General features: G+C 41.7%; 3 protein-coding genes across 3 annotated transcripts; 2 read left to right on the top strand and 1 right to left on the bottom strand.

The window, feature by feature from the left end:
• Positions 1 to 5,012: 5,012 nt before the first annotated feature.
• Positions 5,013 to 7,363, top strand: tbx3b (T-box transcription factor 3b; the record flags this gene model as incomplete). The annotated part of the gene is made up of 5 exons (XM_084456885.1): positions 5,013 to 5,182; positions 5,311 to 5,578; positions 5,852 to 5,998; positions 6,385 to 6,461; positions 7,156 to 7,363. The coding sequence occupies 5 exons, from the start codon at positions 5,013 to 5,015 to the stop codon at positions 7,361 to 7,363; spliced, it is 870 nt and encodes a 289-aa protein (XP_084313011.1).
• A 1,891-nt stretch (positions 7,364 to 9,254) lies between these two features.
• tm2d2 (TM2 domain containing 2) lies at positions 9,255 to 12,626 on the top strand. The gene is made up of 4 exons (XM_084457315.1): positions 9,255 to 9,766; positions 9,935 to 10,022; positions 10,573 to 10,688; positions 11,029 to 12,626. Exons 1-4 carry the CDS (start codon positions 9,504 to 9,506, stop codon positions 11,240 to 11,242), a joined length of 681 nt encoding a protein of 226 aa, XP_084313441.1. The 5' UTR covers positions 9,255 to 9,503; the 3' UTR covers positions 11,243 to 12,626.
• Positions 12,627 to 14,789: 2,163 nt separating this feature from the next.
• Positions 14,790 to 23,280, bottom strand: htra4 (HtrA serine peptidase 4; the record flags this gene model as incomplete). The annotated part of the gene is made up of 9 exons (XM_084457735.1): positions 14,790 to 14,955; positions 15,911 to 16,006; positions 17,062 to 17,119; positions 17,244 to 17,358; positions 18,187 to 18,219; positions 18,399 to 18,593; positions 19,425 to 19,629; positions 19,805 to 19,904; positions 22,863 to 23,280. 9 exons carry the CDS (start codon positions 23,278 to 23,280, stop codon positions 14,790 to 14,792), a joined length of 1,386 nt encoding a protein of 461 aa, XP_084313861.1.
• Positions 23,281 to 23,548: the final 268 nt, after the last annotated feature.

Genomic DNA, 23,548 nt, shown 5'->3' with positions numbered 1-23,548 from the left:
CACATTGTGCAGTGGGTCCTAATGGCCCCAAAAACAGCATAACTGGAGTTATCACACAATAGCTGGGGTTGTTACACACACATTTATCCTACAAGTCCTATAGTCATTTTAAGGCAATCTCGTCAAGACGCAGCTGGAGACACTGTTGCACAGGTACAGCTCTCTTTAACTGCAAGTCTTCAATATGTCATCCACCTCTCAATAAGCTAATAGTTCTAATGTGTGAAAATTGATTTCTACAGACCTGCTGCCTCCTCTTTCCCTGCTTGTTCATTCACTCTCTTCTGCCTCTTGGCTTTAAAAGGGATTTACAGCCTTGTTGTTATTGATAAACTGAAATTGATTTTGCCCAGCCATAAAACCTTTGTTTTATGTAAAGTTTGTGGGCCAAGGAACATTTGGTGAGGACATCAAATTGAGTCAAGGAGATGAAGATAAAACTTTTTCTGTCACTAAGGGGCTAATATATTTTCCCTATTTGTAAACATAAGAACTTGCAACCCACTTGCAACACTACTACTCTGAAGTATGGAAAATTATGATGAAATGAGCTATTGTTTAGTGTCTTCTCCGGGCCTTGAGACCAGTTAATATACTCTTTAAATGAAAAAAGAGAAGCAGCTGTGTGTATGTGTGTCTATGTACATGGTTGATGCTTGATAACCCCAGGGGACAAAATCCAGCTGTTCATTTATTTCTGTACTCTGACACTCAAGGGGCAACTGTATGAAATGAACCTGTGTTTTCCAAGAGGTACCAGTATAGGACAATCCTGGTTTTCTCTCTCTCTCTCTCTATATATATATATATATATATATATATATATAGGAATGGGCTCATACATAAAAATAAAAATAAACTATTCTCATGACTGCCTCTAGCTGGTCCCTGCTTCCTCTAGCAGTCACTGACATCTCGCAAAGGAAAAAAAGAATATTCCAAGAATATTCCATTCTTCTGGGACCTTGTACCCCTACTAACATACATGATTGCTGTTAGACTACATGATTGCTGTTAGAATATGTGGTTGTATGCTGCAGTGTGTTACATTCTGTGTGCAGAGGGCACCAGAGGAGGCCTAGCATCTTAGTGGTTTAACACTGAGTGAGGCTCTCAGACTGTCTGCTGGGACAGTCCCACGAGACGCATAGATTTTCTTGGGAAAGCCCTGATCACAGACGGTTCTTAGTGCATTCATCTCACTGTAAACAGCACACTGCTGCTTCACTGGTGGCTTTCAAGCCAATCCCCTCAGAGTTTTCAGAGTAATAACCCACCATCACACATTTATGACAGAGAATGTCTTTACTTTCTGGACAGCTCCAATCTCATGCTATTTTTAAAAATGGTGGATGACTAACACTGATGTTATTGTCATGTTGTTGGTCATGGCAAGTGGAGAGCTGACATGAAATTTGGCTGATATTTCCTCACCATATATAGATCTAATGCTCTGAGAAATGTTAGGAATTTCTTGCATCGCTTTGTGAATCCACTACACCATTCCCTCCGAACACCTCCTAGTCTTGTTGGCTATAATATACAGGGTCATTATTGTGATTAATAACTCATGTTACTGCTTTGTCTTGAACTGGGGCTGTGCAGTTTCTACTGTTAAAAGTTTTCTTAATGATTACTTCCATTATTACGGCACTTTTGGGTCATTTATCTGATATGGGAAGTAATATTTACTCATTCGTATTGTCATCAGTCCTCCAGACATATTGAGTATTCTTATTTTTTTTCCAAATCTCTGCATCAAACTCTGTTGGAGAGATGGGGAGCGATGGAGCTTGAGTGGAGCACTTGAGTGTCCCCAGAGATGAGTGAACCCAGAGATGAGTGAACCCAGAGATGAGTGAACCCAGAGATGAGTGAACCCAGAGATGAGTGAACCCAGAGATGAGTGAACCCAGAGATGAGTGAACCCAGAGATGAGTGAACCCAGAGATGAGTGTCCCCAGGGGTGGCAGTGTGAGCTGTGCTCCTGGAGAGCTGCTGTCTGCCACACACACACTGCATGGATGCTGATGTCAACTTAATCATGCCGATGGCCATCCAGTTCACTCTGGACTGTGATAGCCATCCACTGGGAATGGTGACAGGCATGCAGGGAGTTTCCTAGTTTACATCCATTTCTCACACCAATTGGCATGATATCAGCTTTACAATACTGTATACTTCCTGCTAATACCTGTACTACCCTTCTTTGTGTATCAGTGCTGTTTGTGTGAAGACGGTAAACTGAATAGAAAGATTGTACATGGGAGAAAAGCTGAGAAATGTAGATGATATCTGTCTGCTCTTCCACCTCCTCACATGCAGCCACGTCTTTGATATATCTGCTCTAGGGCTCTCTCTCTCTCTCTCCCATCTAGCACCTCCACTTCTCTGTTTAACTACATTCCTCTCACCTCCAAAGTCCAAATATGTTCAGTCTCACTGACCTGCTACACCATTAGACCATTCATCAATGTTCAAACTGTCCAAACATCGGAGGTGTTGAGGAGACAGTGTGGCCACGGTGGTTTGGAGGGTCTCCAGTGACCTTGGCTGTGAACTGAGATTCCTCGGCTAAAGGACATGCCGAATGCGGAGGGGTGCTGCAGTCAGACACTCAAGTCAGACTGCTTCACTCCGAGTCCGTTTTCTTTGCCACTGAAATGAATGCACTCCATAAGTAGTTGGCGATCAGAATGCACGTGGACTAATCGGATGAGATGCTTATATATAAAGTCGTTCTGCACTGCGCCCATCTGTCCACAAAGACCATCCTATTGAGACTGTGTTGGTTTTGTGCATGTCACCTTAACCTCGTGCTCGCCGGCCTTATAATTATTTGATCACTTCTTCTTCCCATGACCAACTGCAACGCCTATAAGCGCTGGGCGATGACACAGATGACAACTTTACTCATGCTCCCTCCAGGAAGTCAAGTTGTCAGACAGAGCTTGGAACTCGTATGCCCCACATACAACAGGGGCCTACAGTAATATAGAGGTTTTACAGGGAGAGGTCGTTGCTGGGCAGCGACCCAGCGGAGATCTGCAGCTTTATCCCCTGTGACAGGTTTCACACACAGCTTGTGGCCAAGCCCACAAATAACAGCCAGGCGTCTTGTTTGCGATCCTTCTCTGGCCTGTTTCAGATTACTGGCTGACTCTTTGATGTTGGCTGATGGACAGACATCGTTTTACCCCTGCTCCCCCAGACAGGAAAAGATTGGGTCATCATCATCATCAGTCCCACACCCATTGCATATCTTTCGTAACCCCTGCATACTTATCTTTGGGATCTTTGATCAGAGACACATCGCGCCAGGGTAATAAAAGACCCACGCTGAGGTATTCCCTGATTTCACAGCAAGGCCTTGGTCAATAAATCAAATGAACAAATCGTACCCTTCATAACTGCTCACCTGCTAATTTCACAGTCAATAGCATTTAGAGCACATATAGCAATAGCTAACAGCCTGAATAATTAGATACCCTAAGAGTTTCCTGAGACATCCACCACTCAACCCATGTTGAAAGCAATATAGCGTGTCAGGTGATGTATTGACCCGTGGTGTATGTACGTGGTGGATATAGTGGACTAATGAAAAGTCCAACAGCAGTTGAAGGTGTGTTATATTCAAGCCCTCATAACCACATCTACATCACAAGATACTGTAGCTGGAGACTTGTGTGTCCTGAACCTGCCGCTCTCAGTCAGTGAGGGGTTTCACTAGGACGTTCCTACCCTGCCATGGACCACTGAGCAATAAAAAGCCTGTAACCAAATCCAGACACTAATCCAGCCTGGACAATTGCTGGCAGACCTCGGACTCACCAGGCAGAATCCCCACAGACTGTCCCCAGCACTGTTCTCATGTCACAAGGCTGCCGCCACAGCATGGGCCCAGGGAAACATGGGGCAGGGGAACGATGTGGGAAACACCAAGACACTGCCTGCAGGGAGATCACTCTTCTACAGCATATACTGTATCAACAGTGGATTGTTATTCAGATGTCAGTAATGGTGCAGTTATACTGTAGGTGGTCTTGATCTGTGTTAATAAATAAATAATGTATGTAGTGGAATATTTCACATCGAGATAAAAATAAAAAAAAGATACAATATGCCATAGCTATAACTGTGTCATAAGAGGTTAACTGTCTGAAAAGATTATTGACATTGGGACATGTGTTTCAGCAGGTGGGTGTACAGATGAAATGTTGATGATTTTGTTGTTTCAAAAGCCCGCAAACTCTAAATACAAATCAGTCTGAGACCACATAAAGACCGGTGCAAATTAGGCTAATTAATAGTGCATTATTTTCCTGTTCGTCTGACTCGTACAAACCACGCCCACAGTTGGGTGCTAGATACACTGGTCCAAGTGTCAGGAAGCCAATCATCTCGATCCCAGGGGAGGTACATGGACCACGACGTTCGCTCAGTTGTGAACTCCGCAAGCCAGATGCACGGTCCCCTGTCTCTCTCTCTCTTTCTCCGTTTCTTAATGTAACGGCCGAAAATTAAGAAATTAAGCGCGTACGTATCATTTGAGGAGCTATGCGGAAATTATGGTCAATAGCCTAGGCTATTAACTTGCACCAGGGTTAGTTTTAGCCAAAACATTAAGCCAATGATATATCATAAATACTATATGAATCGTGAAACATTTTCTCCTTATATTTGTTACTTGTATAAAGTTGTAGTGCTCAGACCTTTGAGGCAATAGCCTCATTCGAATAATGCGTGCGAAAAGAAATCGGAATTAAATGTGTGCGTAAGGGTGAAGATATTGTATTGCAAACGAGATGATGCGAATTAATAGTTTCGATTTCCGTGGACCAGGAGGAGATATGGCTTTACCGCAGTCACCAAACCGGGACTTCGCCTTCGGCGCAATGCTGGTCCCACAAACACCGTTTTTCCCTGGCATTTCATTAACTTCCCACGGACCTCTCTCCTTGCCGGTTGGGAATCCTACCCTGGATCCCGGTAATGCTGGCATCAACACTCGAATGTCTTCACAAGAACAGCAGACTGCCACACAATCTCCCAAACGCAGGCTTCCGAAAACACTGGAGACCGAGGTCACCGAGGATGACCCAAAAGTTCATTTGGAGGCGAGGGACCTTTGGAAACAGTTTCACAAGTGCGGCACTGAGATGGTCATAACCAAATCAGGAAGGTATGAAAAATAAAATGAAATGTAATGAAAAAGCCTAGCCTTAAAGCAGTTAACTCGAGATCTAACGCTGGCTATATTTCTAATGACATTAATGATTTGTGGTTTGCTGATACTGTTCCCTTTCACAGACGCATGTTTCCACCGTTCAAAGCCAGATGCACTGATTTGAACAAAAGGGCGAAATATATTTTGTTGATGGATATTGTGGCGGCCGATGACTGTAGGTACAAATTCCACAACTCTCGCTGGGTAGTGGCAGGAAAGGCCGACCCCGAAATGCCAAAGCGAATGTACATTCACCCCGACAGTCCAGCCACAGGCGAGCAATGGATGTCAAAAGTGGTCAATTTTCACAAACTGAAATTGACAAACAACATATCTGACAAGCATGGCTTTGTAAGTTGCATTGTGTATTTGATGAGGTATTCAAAGGTCGAATAATTTGTTTTACGTTTTTGCTTTGATTAGTTGTTCATATTTAGCCTACTTTCTGTGTCTTTTTGGCAACTACAATGCACCATGTTTTCTTATGTAAAAATGAACATAATATAAATGTATGACTAAGTTATTAGTGCCAGTGTAAGCTTACTGTTCATGCAGAGCATTTATTTATTTATTACATGTATCTCTAGTGCACTAATCCCGTTCTATTTTATTATTTATCTGCAGACAATTCTTAACTCAATGCATAAATACCAACCACGATTTCACGTCGTGAGGGCCAACGATATTCTAAAACTACCTTACAGCACGTTTAGAACCTACGTCTTCTCTGAGACTGAATTCATCGCTGTAACGGCATACCAAAATGAAAAGGTAAGCGTTTCATGATGTTTTTAGAAAGCTACTGTCAATGTTAACGTTTGTGCTAAAGTGATTCATTGATTTAAAATGGACAAAAAGGCAATGTTTCCAACGCAAATCTGAGGCCTAGGCCTGTAACTCAAGATGTTTTTTCCACTCAGGTTGGAGTTACTTTAGTGCAACATGTAGCCTAGCCTAATGCATGTTACAAATATTGGTTTAAGTCTAATTTAATAGATCGACAGGGAGTAGGCCTATTAAAGCCTAGGTCAAATGAGCTCCTTATTCAAATTTGAGGTTAAGTTGCAATCTTTCACAGATTTGGTCTCAAGCGATAGGCCTAGGTCAGTGTTGGAAACATCGCACTAGTTATGATGAATTTCAATTTCAATTTTCAGATCACACAGTTGAAAATCGATAACAACCCTTTCGCGAAGGGATTCCGGGACACTGGCAATGGAAGAAGAGAAAAGAGGTGGGCTTATAGACGTGTGCCTAGTCATTTAGGCTTCTTGACCCATTTAAAATAATTGTCATTGATGAGATGTTTTGAATTATCTGACAAATTAATTAATTAATTAGTTAACTTGCATATTGATCAGGAAACAACTGGGGGTGCATTCACAAACGCCCAATGAAATGCCAGGAGGAAATGAATGTTTCAAAGAAGCATCAGTGAAAAACACAACATCAGAAGGTAGACGTAGGGTATATCGACATTTTTGCATGTCGAAATACAATTACATTTTTAGTATAATAAGTTAATATGTAGGATTGTTGGTAGCTTAGTTCTCAACTTAAACACCCCGTATCTCATCTTGTCAAGCAGAGGCCCACGGGAGTGAAAGCGATCAAGACAGCAATGATGGGGGCGATATTGAACAAGTCACGCGAACAATCTCTTTCGAAAAACCGAAAGCTGATAGAAATATCACCACAATGACTGATGCTCACCGGACGCTAAAGGACGCGTCAATGACAGAAAACATAGAGAATAGGCCTACAGAACACCTGAATGTCATAACTTGTGAAGAGGACCCGAGGGAAAAGGACCGCCTCGAACCTGTGGAGATGGATCCACGTGCGCATTTAAGCCACAGTTTCTCACACTGCTATTCTTATCCACCGGATTTAACGAGACATCTATATCCTTTTGGTGTCGCTCACAGTCTCCTGCACCCCATGCAAGCAAACATGGGGTCAACTTTCTGCAGTGCAGCTAGAGCTATGGACCAGGTGCTGGCAGCGGCGTCATCTGGTAGGGTGAGCGCCATGAACGAGACTGGTGCATCTGGAAGAATACCCGGATGTCCCTTGACCTTTCAGCAACACGCGCTGTCACAGGTGTGCCAGTCCGCTTCTTCAGAGCTGGTTTAGGAAAAATCCGAATTTCACTGATTTATGAAGGTTGCCTATAGGTTAGAAGATATGTAGGCCTATGAATTTATAACCGTATAACCCTAACATTCTTTACCCTTTCTTCATTTTAAATTACAGAGTCTGGCGGCATCTCACTTTGCTGGGCTTTTCTCATATCCAAACACCTATTTGACAGCAGCTGCTGTGTCCAGTGCGTCATCGATCCCAGGGGCCCACCCAGCACGCGCTCATGTCAGATTCAGACCCTATTCTATAGATACAAATGTCCAATACAACAGCCGCACTTCAACGATATCCGCCCCTCTGACTGACAGGGAAATAAAATGTCAAAGCTCTGTGATCTTTGTTCCATTGGGATCTGCATTAGTGGACAAGAGTGAGTCCTTGCCATCGGGTTCTGCAGGGCTGACACCAACAGCAGCAAGCTGCGCGGAAGCAGTGGACGAGCTTCCGAACATGCAACAGGTCAGCGGAGTAGACCTATAGACTCCAATCAAGACTCCTCTTCCTCGAGACTGCACTTTGAAGCAAAGTGATGATGATGAACATTCCCCATGCAATGCACTACTGAATATGCAACGCATGTGGTTTTTCCATATCAAAATACATTAAGCTACATTTTCTAGATATTAATAGCCTAATGTTAGAAGATGTTTGTAAAATTATTTCAGCATGTTGTAAACTAGGCTATAAACAGATGGACTTCTTATTTGTTCTCAATTAGCCTATTCAATTAGCCTATTTTGTTAGAAATTGCAACGAATTTTTTTTTAGTGATTGCACTGATAGGCTATTACAATATCAACTATAGCCTAGGCTTTCATCAGCCCGAATTTCTGTTTAAGTTCTGCTTAAGGCAGCCTATTTAATTTAGTTTGAGCCATCGCTCAGTAACGTTAATTTGTTGTTTTGTCTTTAGACTTCCATAATGTTTTAGAGTTGACAAGTAGGATAAGCATATTTTGGTCCTACTGACATGGAAGTAATGAACCCTCTTTAATGTCGAGCATCTATTGATTTATACTGAGTTTTTTTTTTATGACAGCTCTTTTGCATGAAGCTTGATTTCATGTTTCCCCTCCAACCCCCGTGAAGTATTGACCCTTCTTCTCTAGTGTAGCCTTTACAAATTAGGCTAATGGGTCTACTAGAAACAGCAATTAAATTAATCTATGCCTAGCTCTATTCTTTAAAGGTATTGACAAACTATTCACTAGTTGTCTAAATCGTCTTTACAGAATCGTACTTAAAAAAAAATATTGTTGAGATTCCATTACACCCACCCCAGGTAGGTTCTGACTTTTGCAGGTATACGTATGTAATTGTGATGTCATAATCACCATAGGCTGATAAAATACTGGTGGAATTGTTCAGAATACCGACGGTGACATGACGTCATGGAAACTTCAGGAAAACAACTATTTAATTTTAATTTGAGTAGGCCTATTATCAACCGTGTGTGGGAATAGATGATTAATACAGATCATGTTTAGTATACCACGTTTAGTTTAGTAGACCACATTTTTGTTTCGTTTTTTCTACCATAAAGTGCTTTATAAATATGCTACAATGTATGATAATAATTACTATTATGATTAGGCTACTACTGTAAGCTAATTAAGTAATTAAACAATAAAGGCACAGCATGTATGCTTTTTTGTGTTGGAATTGCATGTCTGTTCGGTCAGATGCTTTGCTAATTCATAACTTAAACGAAACAAATGGAAAAAGAAAAGCAAAAGTAATACGCCTACTGTTTGGTGGGTAAACCAGTTAGGCCTCCGCATCACCTGCTGTACTCCTATCCGCCTGTAGGTGGCGGCATTGGAGCACTGATAGGAGTGCTTCCTTTTGACGTCATATGAAATGGACAAAACCAAAACAAAGCTAATGTGTAAAACGACGGTAACTCTAACTCACGAACGGGGACATTCAATTAAATGACCCCTATCAAGCTACGGCTACTTATTTGCTTCAAGGGAGGGAGGAAGCTTATTCCAATTGTAGTCGAGTGCACTTAGGCACTATACAAATAGACCAAATAAGAAGAGCTGTCTAGGCTAGCCAAGGCAGCAAAACGGCTAGCTAGCTACATAACACAGCTTGCTAGGAGCCAGCTAGCTAGCTAATTGAAAAGATGGCGAGGATCTCGGTCAATTACATTCTTATTTGCGGGCAGATTGTCTTGCTGCTGACAGTGTTGCTCTTGCAGTGTTTGGAAGGAATTCATTCTCAGAACTCATCTGACATCCCCGGACAGAGAGCAACCACTGCTGCCTTCAGTGAACCACCGCAGGAGAATGGGACCTATGAAGATGTCCTCCCAGTCGTGGATCGGGTGAACTACTCTGACCAGTATGAATACAGGCCCCCCTCACCAGTCGTGCTCTGCAGCTACCTGTAAGTGGGCATCAGGTTCGATGCATGTTTGTCATTGTTGTTGTTGTTGCATGAGAATGATCTTGATACAGTGTGCCCTTTCAGCTGGTGGTACAGTGTAGGCCTATTCACAGTCCCAGACACATAAATACTTAAGATGGCTTACATTACGCCTGTCATTTATTTCAGACCGGAAGAGTTCATACTCTGTCAAGATCCAGTGGACCATGCAGGAAACACCACAGCTCTCCAGGAGATGGGGCACGGCTGTATTGGGGTATGAGACTGTCCAACCTACATGCATGGGTGTAGTGGTGACTAAAAAAGTGGGTATACACAGACTAAAGAAGTAGACTGTAGCAGAAAGGTTACAGTTTTTTACCTTAGTGGTGTTTAAAGAAGAGGGTATACTGTAGGTCAATGGATAAAGAAGTATACCTCTGTATACCGTCCACTACACCACTGGTAATGTGGAATTCAATCCCCACACTGCCATACTGTTACATGCAATTAAGATGGTGTGTAAATAAATGGCATGTTTACATTATATGATGAAGTATCAGTGCTTGACTCAATGGAGCTGAGTACTGCACCTTATATTTTGTACTGCTTGAGATCCTACACCTCTTGTAGAATATCAGCTCAAAAGTATTGTGGAGTTCCTTCACTTATTATATAAACAATAGTGAGGCACATATTTAAATCCAAGTCAAGCTCTGTGAAATATGGCCTGTAATTTCAGCAGAATCCATAGATAAGATTGTGGATTTTCAGATCTGAAATCTGTTTTTAAACTTGCCATAATGACTTTTCCCATCCTGTCTTAGTTTGGCGGCCAGGTGCACAAAGATGTGAATCACACACCTGTTATCTGCACTGCACTGGATGGTATTGAGTGTGCTGGACCAAAAGAATTTCTCAGAGGAAATGTGCCTTGTATCAAGTAAGTGAGGGGATTTTTGAAGCTCAGCTGATGGCATGTGGGCCTTAGCTATGTGTATTGGTTTATTATTATTATTATTATTATTATTTATAAGTATTAAGTTACTAACCAACAGTTTGTCACATGCGTAGACCAGATTCCAATTCCATCTTGCCTGCTCATAGTACAATGGAAGTGGACTGACAAATGGAAACTAGCATTGCTCCACCAGCAGAGTGCAGTATGGGGATTTATACTTTGAAGTTCTCAGAAGTGTATTAGAGACAGACATCTTATGTCTTAGGCCTGCATCCAGCAATCTTTACTGTATCCAAATACTTTCTTCCACCTGTGTTTGCAGATACACCGGCCACTATTTCATCACCACTCTGCTGTACTCCTTCTTCCTGGGCTGCTTCGGAGTGGACCGCTTCTGCCTGGGCCACACTGGCACCGCCGTGGGCAAACTGCTGACGCTGGGAGGCCTGGGCATCTGGTGGTTCGTTGACCTGATCCTCCTCATCACCGGGGGGCTTACGCCAAGTGACAACAGCAACTGGTGCACTTTCTACTGACATCAGCCTAGCTGGCTCTGGACGAAGACCTCTTTCAGTCTTTCACCTCTTTCCATTCAGATTTGGACATCTCTGTATAAGGTGTCAGGCCAAACATCTGATTGTCTCTGCACTATGGAATTGCTGAACCAATGATAAGGCTACAATAGTTGTAACTTGTTATTTTTCATCATACTCATTAATCATCATACTTCATCTGGTAGTGTTGTGTTCCCTTCAAATAGACATGCACATGTCTGCTTGTGTGTTGCCATACTATGTCACAATGAACTCCGAAGTAAAGAGTGCCCACGATCAGTGTTGGGACTAATTCATTACAAAGTAACAGATTACTGTAATCAGATTACCAGTAACTTGGAATTTAAGGGATTCCATTAGAATTTTCAATTACAGTTACTCATAAAAGTTACATAGTTACTAATAAAAATGTGATTACTTTAACCTACTTATACACATGCATGCTCCCTTTCATTTGGTTGATATGCGCATGTGGTCTTTGCAGTCGTGGCTGAACTGACTGCTTATGTCGTCAGGGTCGAGATGTGCCAAGAGTGCTGGTATAGGATCAGATTTTCTTGTGCCTATTATGATCTAAGATGCAAAACTGATCCTTGATCAGCACTTCTATGATTCGGGTAAGGAATGATCTGGTTTTAAAAAGTAACTCAAAAGTAAAGTAATTAGTATTCTGATTACTTTTCAGACGGAGTAACCAGTAAAGTAATCTAATTACAATTTAGAGAAAGTAATCATTAACTTGATTACTTTTATTAAGTAGCTTGCCCAACACCGCTCAAGATACAACATCATTGCATAAGTTAAAAGTTAATAAATATACCACAGTGATGACATTTATGTCATATGTTTTAACAGAACATAGGACATTACATTTATGTTCTTTAATAAAGCTGGGAAGCACGCAGAATTAATGGAAATGAAGTCAACCTCTTTAAATTATTGTCAAGCCAAAACAGACTTTGGGCTTTTACGTGATGTACTGTAGGACGAGGTAACTCATTAGGCCACTCTTTGTATTTTCATCATTCTGATTCTCTGAAACTGAAATATAATTACACTTGTATTGTGTACATAGTGTAGGGGTAGCCTAATGTACACGAGGTTATGTTTGTATTATGTTTGTCTCAGCTTTTGGTTTCAATCCCCTTTTCTACACGGTCTGCTGCTTGCTTTGATCTGACAATTACGTTCATGGATGCAGATCAATCTGCTTACTCATCGAGATGCTGCTCTGATTCTGTTCTAAAAGAAAACATATTTTTATCAGTCAGGGTAAAAGAACTGTTATAGCCTTGAACAATGCTGTACACACTGTATACACCATAATTATGACATGGTTGTTTTATATTCCTTTACATGCATTCAACTGTTGAACTATTTATTTGCCTTATTTGCTCATAATATGCCATGTGTACTTGAGTAAAATGTAATAAAAAAAATAAAAATGAAAACAAATATATTGAATTCTTATGTTGATAATATGATAATGATCTCTGTGGTGGGTTGGACAATACATCTCTAGTACAATATGTGGAATGGTAACTACCTATTTACCTCCATACTCCGTGATTTCATCTTGACCGCCGGTCCTTCCCCTACCGGGATGGACTTATCTAGACCGGTGTCTCGGGACCGGCGTCGGGCGCCATTCTCATCAATGCACAGATGGGGCCTGGCATCCTGTGCGGCGTGTGAGTGTGGCGCCGAGGAACAAACCACAGACCACGTCATCCAGGACTGTCCGATATATCGGACACCCAACGGAATGCGTGTTCTGAGGATAGCCCCTCGGCCCTGAGCCTGGGGGGAGAGGAGGACAGGAGGACGTAACAACGAACCCACACGATTAAGAGGTTTGCCAGTTATACACAGGCAGTGCAAGATATGTCCTTATATAATATTCATATAATTAATTATATAGCAGGAATCCACAAGATATGCATTTGGTTTCTATAAACTATAGCCATAGAACATCCACTAATTCAAGAACTTAAGAAGGCGAAACATTAATTAATTTCACAGGAGCCTATAAATAAAGGCCTCAGCTTCAAGTGTTATTAGGGGCCAAGCAGCGTAGCTGCTGGAACCCTATTGTATTTGCCTATATTATTATTATTATTAGGGGCCAGGCAGCGTAGCTGTCGGAACCCTATTGTATTTGCCTATATTATTATTATTATTATTCCGTGGACAAAAAATCACCAAACTTTGCACATAGCTCCAGTACTATACCCAAAGTCCTCAACCTGCATTGTAGGTCAATAAAGCTGAAGATGGCGCTACAGCAACAGTCTAAAGTTTAAAACTTAAAAAAATCATAACAAATCAGCCATAGGTGCTATCACTGTAAAACCACCATGTCAATGTAGTCCCAAGTGAGACAAAACTTTCATACGCTCTGACCTTGCAGGAATTTTGAAACCTATATCCTCCCACATTTTTTGTTCAATTGACACAAAAATTGATATACTGTATCTTCAGACTGTCCTTACCAAACGATCCTCACAGATTTTTGAAATATGAAAAATTTAGCCCACAGCACATCAAAAAGGTTTACTGTTAACAGTTCTGTATACAGTTCCTATTAATTCTCGCCAAATCAATGTCTGATCACTCTCATAAAAAGTGACAAAATTGGCCACATATCCAAGATGTAGTGTGATTTATTTCAGAATTGTATCTCAAAAATTTAATTTAAAAAAATATGTTTAATTCTGTCCTCTGAAACCAACACTTCATACAGAGAAAACGACATTACCCACAATCCAACGCAAGCTCCACGAATAGGAGACATCGCTGTTGGCAACCCTACCCAACCCCCGCCGAGGATTACAATGACTAAATCGATTGATTGGCAACTGACTGAGTACACAGCTGCTGAAGTTAATGTTCAATTATGAAGAAAAGCAAACAAAACCTGTAAAAATTAATAAACATATCTCATCCCACATTTTTCAATCAATTAACACCACACAACTTGCTCCACTGGATGTTCAGACTGTAATTCACAAACTCATTGACCAGATTGTTGAATTATCAAAATCGAGCTTAAAATGCATCAAAATCTTTTACAAATGTTTTACGATACAATACGAATGTACAAAATGAACATTGGAATGTCAACTTTCTTGTTGTCCTCTTATTCACTCGCTTATTGCTCCTAAACTTGTCGGAAATTGCCTGGCTCCGCCTCATCGCTGCGTAGCAGCTTTAATTACATTATATTATCTGTCCACACAATTGAGATTCACTTTCAAAGTGCCAGAAAATACAGTTGTACATATCAAGAATGAAGAAGGCAACAGGACTTCTATTGACTATTCATGTAGACACAGCATACTAGTGAATGTGTCCTCTAAATATATGTGACTATATTTCACTAAATCTAGACAGAGGAAATGTCTGGCATTGTTCTTAGGGGACTCCATGATCATGATGCTGCATATATTTGCAGGGGGGGAAGCCAGTGTGGAAACGCTTGTCTGCTTCTATCTACTGATTCACTGACAAGAGATAGCCACACAGACACTCAGTCAATATCTTCAGGGACAATAGTTAAGGTGACGTCTTCATTAGCACGCCGTACCACCACGGAGAGGGACTGGCCTGCCTGCACCGCCTGGGTCACGTCCCCCGTGGTGTGGACGGACTGGCCGTTGATGCCGATGATGACATCATGGTTGATCATGCCGCCACTAGGGAACAACAAACATAGATATTTGGATACTCGCTCAAAGCCTCACTCTCATCACAATATACACAACCAAAGCTACATTTGGTGTTTCCTATCATGGTGCACCATGTGTGACTTAAGGGAAACAGCAGTGACCTTCAGACAAGCTGCCTCCTTATCAAACAGAGAGGGTCCGGGAATGGCGGCTTTAAATACAGCAGGTAAAGGCTGTTCAGTATCGTCAAGGGCTTTTGGCAAGCCTGTGAACATAGTCACTTGGAATGGCATTCTGCAGCGTGCTGTTCAGCGTCCAATGTTCTATTGATGGGGGAGTTGTGTTTTATTGTCATGGAGAAGAATACAGTGTGTAAGGAGGCTGCCAGGTGGCTGGGAGATGTTAGCTGATCCAGACTAGCCTGTTTGGTTGAGGAGGTAGCCATAGCCCTGCCTAAAGATGGCTAGCGTGATAATACATCTGGTTTAATGTACGGCATTGAGAACCACAGAGATGTTCCTGTTCCAGGCTTAAATAAATGGACGCCTCCATACCTCATATGCTTCTAACACCACCAATGCTTCTAACACAACCTACAGTATGCTTCTAACAGGAGCCAATGTTTAAAGAACAGGAGCCTCCCACTATGCTTCACAGAGTTGTTTCAGGTTATATCCAAACCATACTCTAATTCGGGCCAAAAGTAGATTGTGATCTTTGCTCTTCAAGAAGTAAATCTTAATGAATGACTTGTAACTTCTGAATTTGGAATCCATCCATTGTTGTAGGCCATTATATTATTTGCATTCCCGAAATAGATGAATGTTGATCTTTTGTGGATGAATGAACAAGTCCTCTGCACATCCGTTGTGTTTTGTAGACATGCATGTGAGACAGATTTTGATAATCGTTTAATAGAGTGTGGGTGGTGGGTGTTTCCACTGCTGCCTTGATTGGGGAATCGTTGAGACTTGACTTTTACCTAGAGGCAGCTGTTCCAGGGATCACTTCATAGATGTACACTCCTGAACTCACATCTGGGAAGTCACTTTCGCTCTCCTTCAGATCACGGATCAAACTGGGAAGAAAGAGCAGTCAGGAATTATCACAGTATGATATGCCTGAAAATGTTCATCATGATATACAGGTATTAGATGTATCCTTATCTCACCACATTCCAGTGAAAACAACTAATACTTAATAATTTATAATTGCATTTCCTTGGGGGTGTCGCCACAAATCATTTACCCCATTGCCAAGTACATTTTTATTTGTACTGTACATAAAACTCTGTGCTTGGTGTCTCAGTAAAAGTATACTGGTAGTGCATTCTACTCAGGAGGAGTCCTCCTACTTTCTAAATCCATAGAGAATTGAAAGAAAGAGCTCAGGGGCCCTTCTACTTTTCACACAGAGTTTAGAGCTCTTTAAACTAAATACTATGCACTTAAAACATTTAATGTTCATATTAATGAATAAACTAGAAATGGTGCTCGGAGAGCACAGACCTCCACCCATGAATGCATTTTGTGACTGTACGCGTGCACGTGAGCAGGATATGTTTCATATTGCTGCACTTGTTATGCCAGTCCAAACCCTGTGTCTCTGTGACCTCCTACATCGAGATATGTCCGTTTCAAGACCACCCCCCCATTGACAATGAATGGAAATTCTTCGCCAAAAAGTCCAAAAAAGGAATGGAGGTGAATGGGTGTTTTTGGCGGCTCTGTGGCACCCTCCTTGGATCGGATCTGCTCCAAAATTTCATGAAAATCGGTCTGGTAGTTTTTGTGTAATCCTGCTAACAAACCAATAAATAAATAACCCAATAAACCAATAAACACACGCCACTGAAAACATAACTGCTCAGCCTGCGCTTTCGCTGGGGCGGAGGTAAATATCACGTTATCTACAGTACAAAGTGACTTGAAAAGTCAATTGAAATTTAAAAACACAGGTAATATGAATCCTCATATCAGAAACACAACCCTCAACACCAAATAAATCTCAAATAGAACAACATTTAGCAACTGTACATGCTGATGACATGCATCATGGGTGGGGGGGCGACAGGTTCACTGCACATGAAAACATAGCAGAGACAGAATATTGATAAAGCTGATGTTTACTCACGCAGCTGAGAGTTGCAGCATTCGGATACCCATGTATTTCTTTTTAGGCGGTGTCTTACCTGATGTCAGTACACAGGAAACAGAGAATTCTAGAGGTACTGAATGATTTTTTAGTCATAATGGCCAACTTTATCCGCTTAGGTGACAACATTGACTTTAAATGATGAGTGAAATCCTACAAACCCTTGATTTGTCTTCCATAGGATTCTGCGAGGAACTGGCGTATTCTGTTCGCGGGGATGGCAAACGATATTCCTGCTGTAACCTTCAAAGTGTTTATGCCAATAACATCCCCATCCTTGAGAGACAGTGACAGGAAAGAAAAAAAAAGCGTAACCATAGTAATGAAACTAAACTGAGACCTTGTACCATTGAGCACAAAAATAGACAAACAATAAACATCGATATGAAACTAAATTAAAATAAATACAACAAACAACATTGGAAAAGAGAAAAGAACAAAAAAAACAAGAAAGCCTGCATATGACAAGTGGGCTTAAACAGTTAGGCCTACAATCTTCAGATACCTCTAGGTGTTCAGAGACCATCCTCCTGAAATGGCCCACAGGAACCAAATAATCTAGTTTCATCTTGTCCTGGCCATTCTGAGAGGACAGTGCTCGAACACTAAACCTGTCCCCACTAGATCAGTACAGTAGCTGCAGGTGGGCCATTCATAGTATTAAAAAGGCTTAAGGCCACAGCCTTCATATAAGAATGAGCACATGTTTGTGATTTGAATGCACTGCACCACTCAAAAGTCTTTTTATACGCCCCCTAGTCCTTCTACTCCACAAGTAAGAAGAAAAACATCATATAAATACAAAGGGAGGACGACTTGGCCTTAAGCTTTGCAAGGGCAGCTGTGGGAGTATATGTACAGTAGCCTCTGTATAATAATATATATATATATTAGTAGAGACTGCAGAAAATATATTCAAATAATGTTTCCAGAGGCGTATTTAAAACAGCAGAGATGGTGCAGTAAAATGCAGTACGAGGACCTTGAGCACTAGCATATAAAACAGAATGATGACCTTTCACTTCTATGTCCTAAATAAAACAAGAAAGATGGGATACATAAAAATACATAGCAAATACAAGATAACACAATAAACAATCTTACCAAGTTAACAAGTGGTCCCCCTGAGTTGCCATACTGTAAGAAAGCAATACACAGCGATAAAAACAAAAGTTAAAAGCAATTCAGCAGAATTTTTTACTTGCAAGAATTGTGGGAGATGAGAGACTTATGTGAATACCAAACAGATCGGGAGACCTACAGTATGTGCAACAAAGAAAGATGACAGTTAGTGTATCTTTGCAGACAGGACTCACATTGATAATGGCATCGGTTTGGATGTACTCCATATCGGAGTCCTTTAGGCCCAGCTCGTGGCCGTTGCGTTGTGCGGTGCTTATGATACCAGTTGTGACTGTGTTTTGGAGGGAGAAGGGACTGCCAACTGCAACCACAAACTCTCCTGGTCGTAGGTCAGATGACTGGCCCAAGTGGAGCACTGGCAGAAAACTCTGAACACAACATAGGAGCACACTGGTTAATGGGTAAGCCCTGTCCACTGAATTGTCAATTTAGCAGGAGGAATTTCTAGCAGCAGTCCCTGGCATTGACTCAACAGTCAACAGCGAAGCCTACTACTACATGGTCTTCATAACTACTCAACATGTATCTGCCTGTCTTCTCTTGTCCTCTTCTGAAACAGTTTTATGGCTGGAATTTGGTACATGCGGCTTTATTAACACCCTTCATAAAGCATTAGAGACTTTTTCCAGCCCCCCTCTAGAGGTTTGTTACAACATATAGTACAAGGGCCAACTATCTGCCACATACCCAGATCCCATGCTGTGTGTTCAGTCCATGCTAGTCAGAACATCTACATTCATAGTTCTGCGCTCTTTCTACCTGTTCCTGAACAGGGTTGTGTGCATTGCTTTCTGTGGTCAGGGATCCTTTAATGCCACACAAAGGGGCTGTTTACACAAGCGGCTGTCTGGGCAGTGACAAATGTTTTAGTTACAGCAACACTTGCAAACACTGGGAAGAAAAAGAGCAGAAACTATGAATTCATAAGACCAGAAGCAGTAGCCTGTGGAGAAAATCCAAGGACAAATTGACCGTGTCACAGAGAGGAATCTAATTTTCGTGGGCGAAGGCCCTTGCTGACTTTCTCCATGGAACATCTGCAGGACTGTCTCAGAGGGATGAATTCACTCGCTGCCTCTTTGATGTTAGTCAGTGATGACAAGGCTGCAGGGCCAGTGTAAAACCCAGAACAGTCTTTAGCGGGTGTTCCTCAGGGAACAGAGTGGCTACGGAATGGCCTCCTCTCAAGATGGACTCACATCAGACTCTATTTTGATGAGAGCGATGTCTAGTTTTTGGTCCATGTCCTTGACTGTGGCGTCGTACTGCACCCCGCTCTTCAGCTCCACTTTGATTCGCTGCTTGTTAGAGAGGACGTGAGCGTTGGTGACAATCCAGCCATCTTCTGACACGATAAACCCCGAACCACTAGACACTGGGATTTCCTGGTTCGAAAATGGCAATCTGAGTGAATAGGAAGGACAGTTAAAATGCTGCTATTTCAGAGGTGAAGCGGATTGAGACCATTTGAGTTTGTCAGATAGTTAATAGTGTGCAATATCAAAACATGTAGGTTGTGGAGAACAAATAAAATAGTTTAAATTAAATAGTTTAAAGACTGTCAGTGTCTTGGTGTTACCTTCTGAAAAGCTCGAGATGAACCACTGCTGGGGCTATCTTATCCACCACATCGGCAATGAAGTTGAATTTGTAGCGCATACTTCCAGGGTTTGGTGAATCTGTGAACACATCACACATGGCATATTGTAAAGGAAACATTCTTGAAGGTAGAATGGTTTAGGATTAAGTTCGCATAGAGGTTAAATAGTCGAGCTACTGACAGATACAGTATACTCAATTCAGGCAAGTAGTGCCAGATACTTGTACTTGCATAACTCTTTCCAAAATCCCTATGGTTGCAATTGACATAACTTTTGTGATATCATAATTTGCAAAGAAAAACATACTTTATACTCACCAAACAAATACTTATGCTGTAAGCATACATCGTGAGCTTACAGTACATACCAAGGCCACAGCACCACACCTCCCCTGCCCTCCCTCAAGCCCTTTACCAGTGCCTTGTTTTGCTCCTTATCTCCCCTGGAATGGCCTGTCAAATCTGGTGGTTATCAGGGGGTGATCATCAAGCTTGCGCCATCTGAGCACAGTCTCGTTTGCCCACATGAAAACTAAAGGACTGATAGAGAAAACACCAAGCCTGTGCCCCCTAGGCAATAGACTGGCAGCAGGTGGAGCTCAGCTTAATTTATGGACAGCAGCTCTGCTCTGCAGAGAGGTAATTTATGACGCTGTTACTTCAGGGTTAATGGGAGTATATGACGCCAAAATGTCCTCCCAAATATCCCAAATATTGCATTTGTTCTCACTTGTTTACGTACTGTATGTAGGCTTTACTCTCTGACATCAGAGACATTAGGCACAGTGCACATGAAAGGTTAATTGCGTTTCACATCACAGCACAATTCAAGAGTTTATGTGTGTGGAAAGATCCTTAAATGCAAATTAGTTAAGTGCCTCTACTGCCAAGAGCTCTCTTGGCAGAACGACAAAAATATTTGTCCGTCATCAGTCTCTCCCCTTAGATGATTACTATTGGCTGTCTAGCAGCATCCTAGCATCCGCATGATAAACCCTCATCAACTGCTGATGAATAGAGGACGATTCTCTCTCTCTCTACTGTGATGACTAGGATCAGTCATGGTGGTCACAAGCCACAAGGGTTCTACTGTTCTACTGCCAGCACAATGTCACTACACTTTTTCATTATCTTATGACAAAATAAATCTACCTTACCTGTTGGGGTTTAAAAGCAGAAATTAGCAACCATTTGAAATTTAGGAATAAGGTAAATCAAAGGAACGATCAAAATTATTTGGAGAGTGATACATGGCTCAATCAAGAGTCAGCACAGTCTCTCTGCGTGTGAACACATAGTGGTATGATCATATATAGGAGTACCCAGCAAGGTGGGGTCCTCATATCCTCAGTCTCCATCTAAATGTACAGTCCTGAAACCTCCTCCAGTAGACTTATCCCAAAAGGGACAAGATGTCCATGTCCCGAGGTCCTGGTTGTACATCAGAAAACAAGATATGGGAAAGGGTGGGTGATGATTATGCAACATGACACAGGGATCCAGATAGGCCAGGCACCAGCATGTCTAGGCCCACAGGTCTGTGACTGCGCTGCTTCTCCTCAGTCCTCAGTACATATGGAAAACCAAACAGTACATAATATATAAGACCTAACAGTACATAATATATAAAACCAAACAGTACATAATATATAAAACCAAACAGTACATCATATATAAAACCAAACAGTACATAATATATAAAACCAAACAGTACATAATATATAAAACCAAACAGTACATATGGAACTTAAGGTCAAGAGGTTACCGATCATATCTGGTTGCAATTAACTAAGTGAGTAAAGTGAGTGAGTGTCTTACATTAAAATGTCACACATAAAGTGTTTTGCGGGCCCCCACGGTGCAACTTGTAGCTACTGTATCCAACTTGTAGCCATGTTCTTTTTCTCCAACAGCTATGGCACATATACACTGTTAACAGCTGTTTACATCCTGCAATTAGCACAGGAAAAGCCGTCAGTGCTTTTGGCAGGGATGTTTTTTCTAGCCGTTACTGAGAGATGAGAACAGGTGAAGTACTGTGACAGGACCCCCTGTGAAACTGCTCCAGATGGAGGCTCAGCATCTCATCACTTTTCCTGCTATGTACTGCTACTGGCTTTTATTGGCTTAGTCTGTACCTGTACTTTGCACAATGTCAAAGTTCAATCTAGTCTAATCTTAATAATACAGAGAAAGCTATTGCCTCAGAGGAAGACACATGCTTGTATGTCGGCAACAGTGTGTGGATGAGCTGCAATCTAAGGATGATAATATTAAGGTTGCCTGTTTAACTTTGCAATATGTTGAAAGCTTTTCACAAGCGTCATCCTCCAGAATGCAGAGTAATTGGATGGCATGTGGTTTGCACACCTGCTTCTTTAGGAAACCAGGAGGGGAACTAATGCATGATGAATTCTTCTATCCACAATCTTCTGTGCTGCTTGCAATGTAAAAAAAACTGCCTGTTATGAGAATGTACTGAATAATATGGTGTTGCTATGGAGGCACAATTGCACTGATAAGAAATAAATAAGGAAACAACTACTGAACTTTCTCTGTCCTTATGGTGATGTTAGTGGCCAAGCACTATGATAAATTACATTATGATTAACCATGCACCTACATGCCTCTCCGTTAGAGCTTTAGAGATTTACCAGTAGGCCTATACAGTAGCCCACGTATTCCTCTATAGCCTATGGTAGAAACAACATCTAACCTTATAAGTGGCAGTGAAGGTCTCTTGAAGTCTAAATAGGCTATAGTAATATATTATAATTACAATCCATGACATCATGTTGCAACATCTTAAGCAGTTAGGACTGTATAACTCACTTACTGTAGGCTAATCAATTGAATAGCCAACATATTTTCTGTTAATAGATGCAGTGATATACGAATGCTTAAGAAACAAATTATACTTGGCTATTGATTTCACATTTAGTTCACATATTAAGACATTGCCTGAACCCAAAAGAAAATAATATTGATGCTGGTTACTTTGCACCAACGTGTTTCTATAAGAAAGACGTATTCTCACCTGAATTACAGTGCCCCTTCTGGATCAAGATGACCGGGGGAGTTCCACTGAACTCTGCTCTCTTGTTTTCTGCTCTCAAACGGCATATGCTCGGGTAAGTCCTTCCATCACTCCCGCAAACTGGCCCCAAAGAGGTGCACACGCAGGAACCGCGAAGCTTGCGGTTTCCAGATTCATACTCACAGGTCATCCCTTCACCACAAACGCCATTCTCGCGCTCTGCGCAAAGGTCACCTTCTCCGGCTGCACACATTGGGCAGCATCCACAGTGATCCTTCGCTAGACCGTGGTAACAGGACTCCGGTGGAGGAGGGCAACGCGAGGCGTCACAAACCTCCAAGCAGTGAGTTTGTCTCTTTCGCAGTAGCCGGGCATTAACTGCACACGCGAAGAGAAAGTAAACCACAAACTTCATCATGTTGCAAACTAGTTGGTAATCCGTCTTTCCAAACGCGCGTTCATGGACTAGTTGGACAAACAACCGAATACAATTTGTCTCACTTCTGAAGTCCTATTCGTTCAGATTCATATCTGTAAGAATATGTTACAAAATAATGTCGCAGCCCTGGAAAAGATTACCGAGCACGTTTGTTTAAATGTCATTGTAATTATGCTCTAGCAGTAACATGTTGATATTGGTCTCTTCTCAAATTGGTCCCCACTCCGCATGTGCTCTATGGAATGCA

The sequence above is a fragment of the Borostomias antarcticus genome, assembly GCF_949987555.1.
Source record: "Borostomias antarcticus genome assembly, chromosome: 23".
NCBI classification, from domain to species: Eukaryota; Metazoa; Chordata; class Actinopteri; order Stomiiformes; family Stomiidae; genus Borostomias; species Borostomias antarcticus.
Note: the sequence above shows the minus strand (reverse complement) of the source record. Positions and strands in the feature narration are given on the sequence as shown.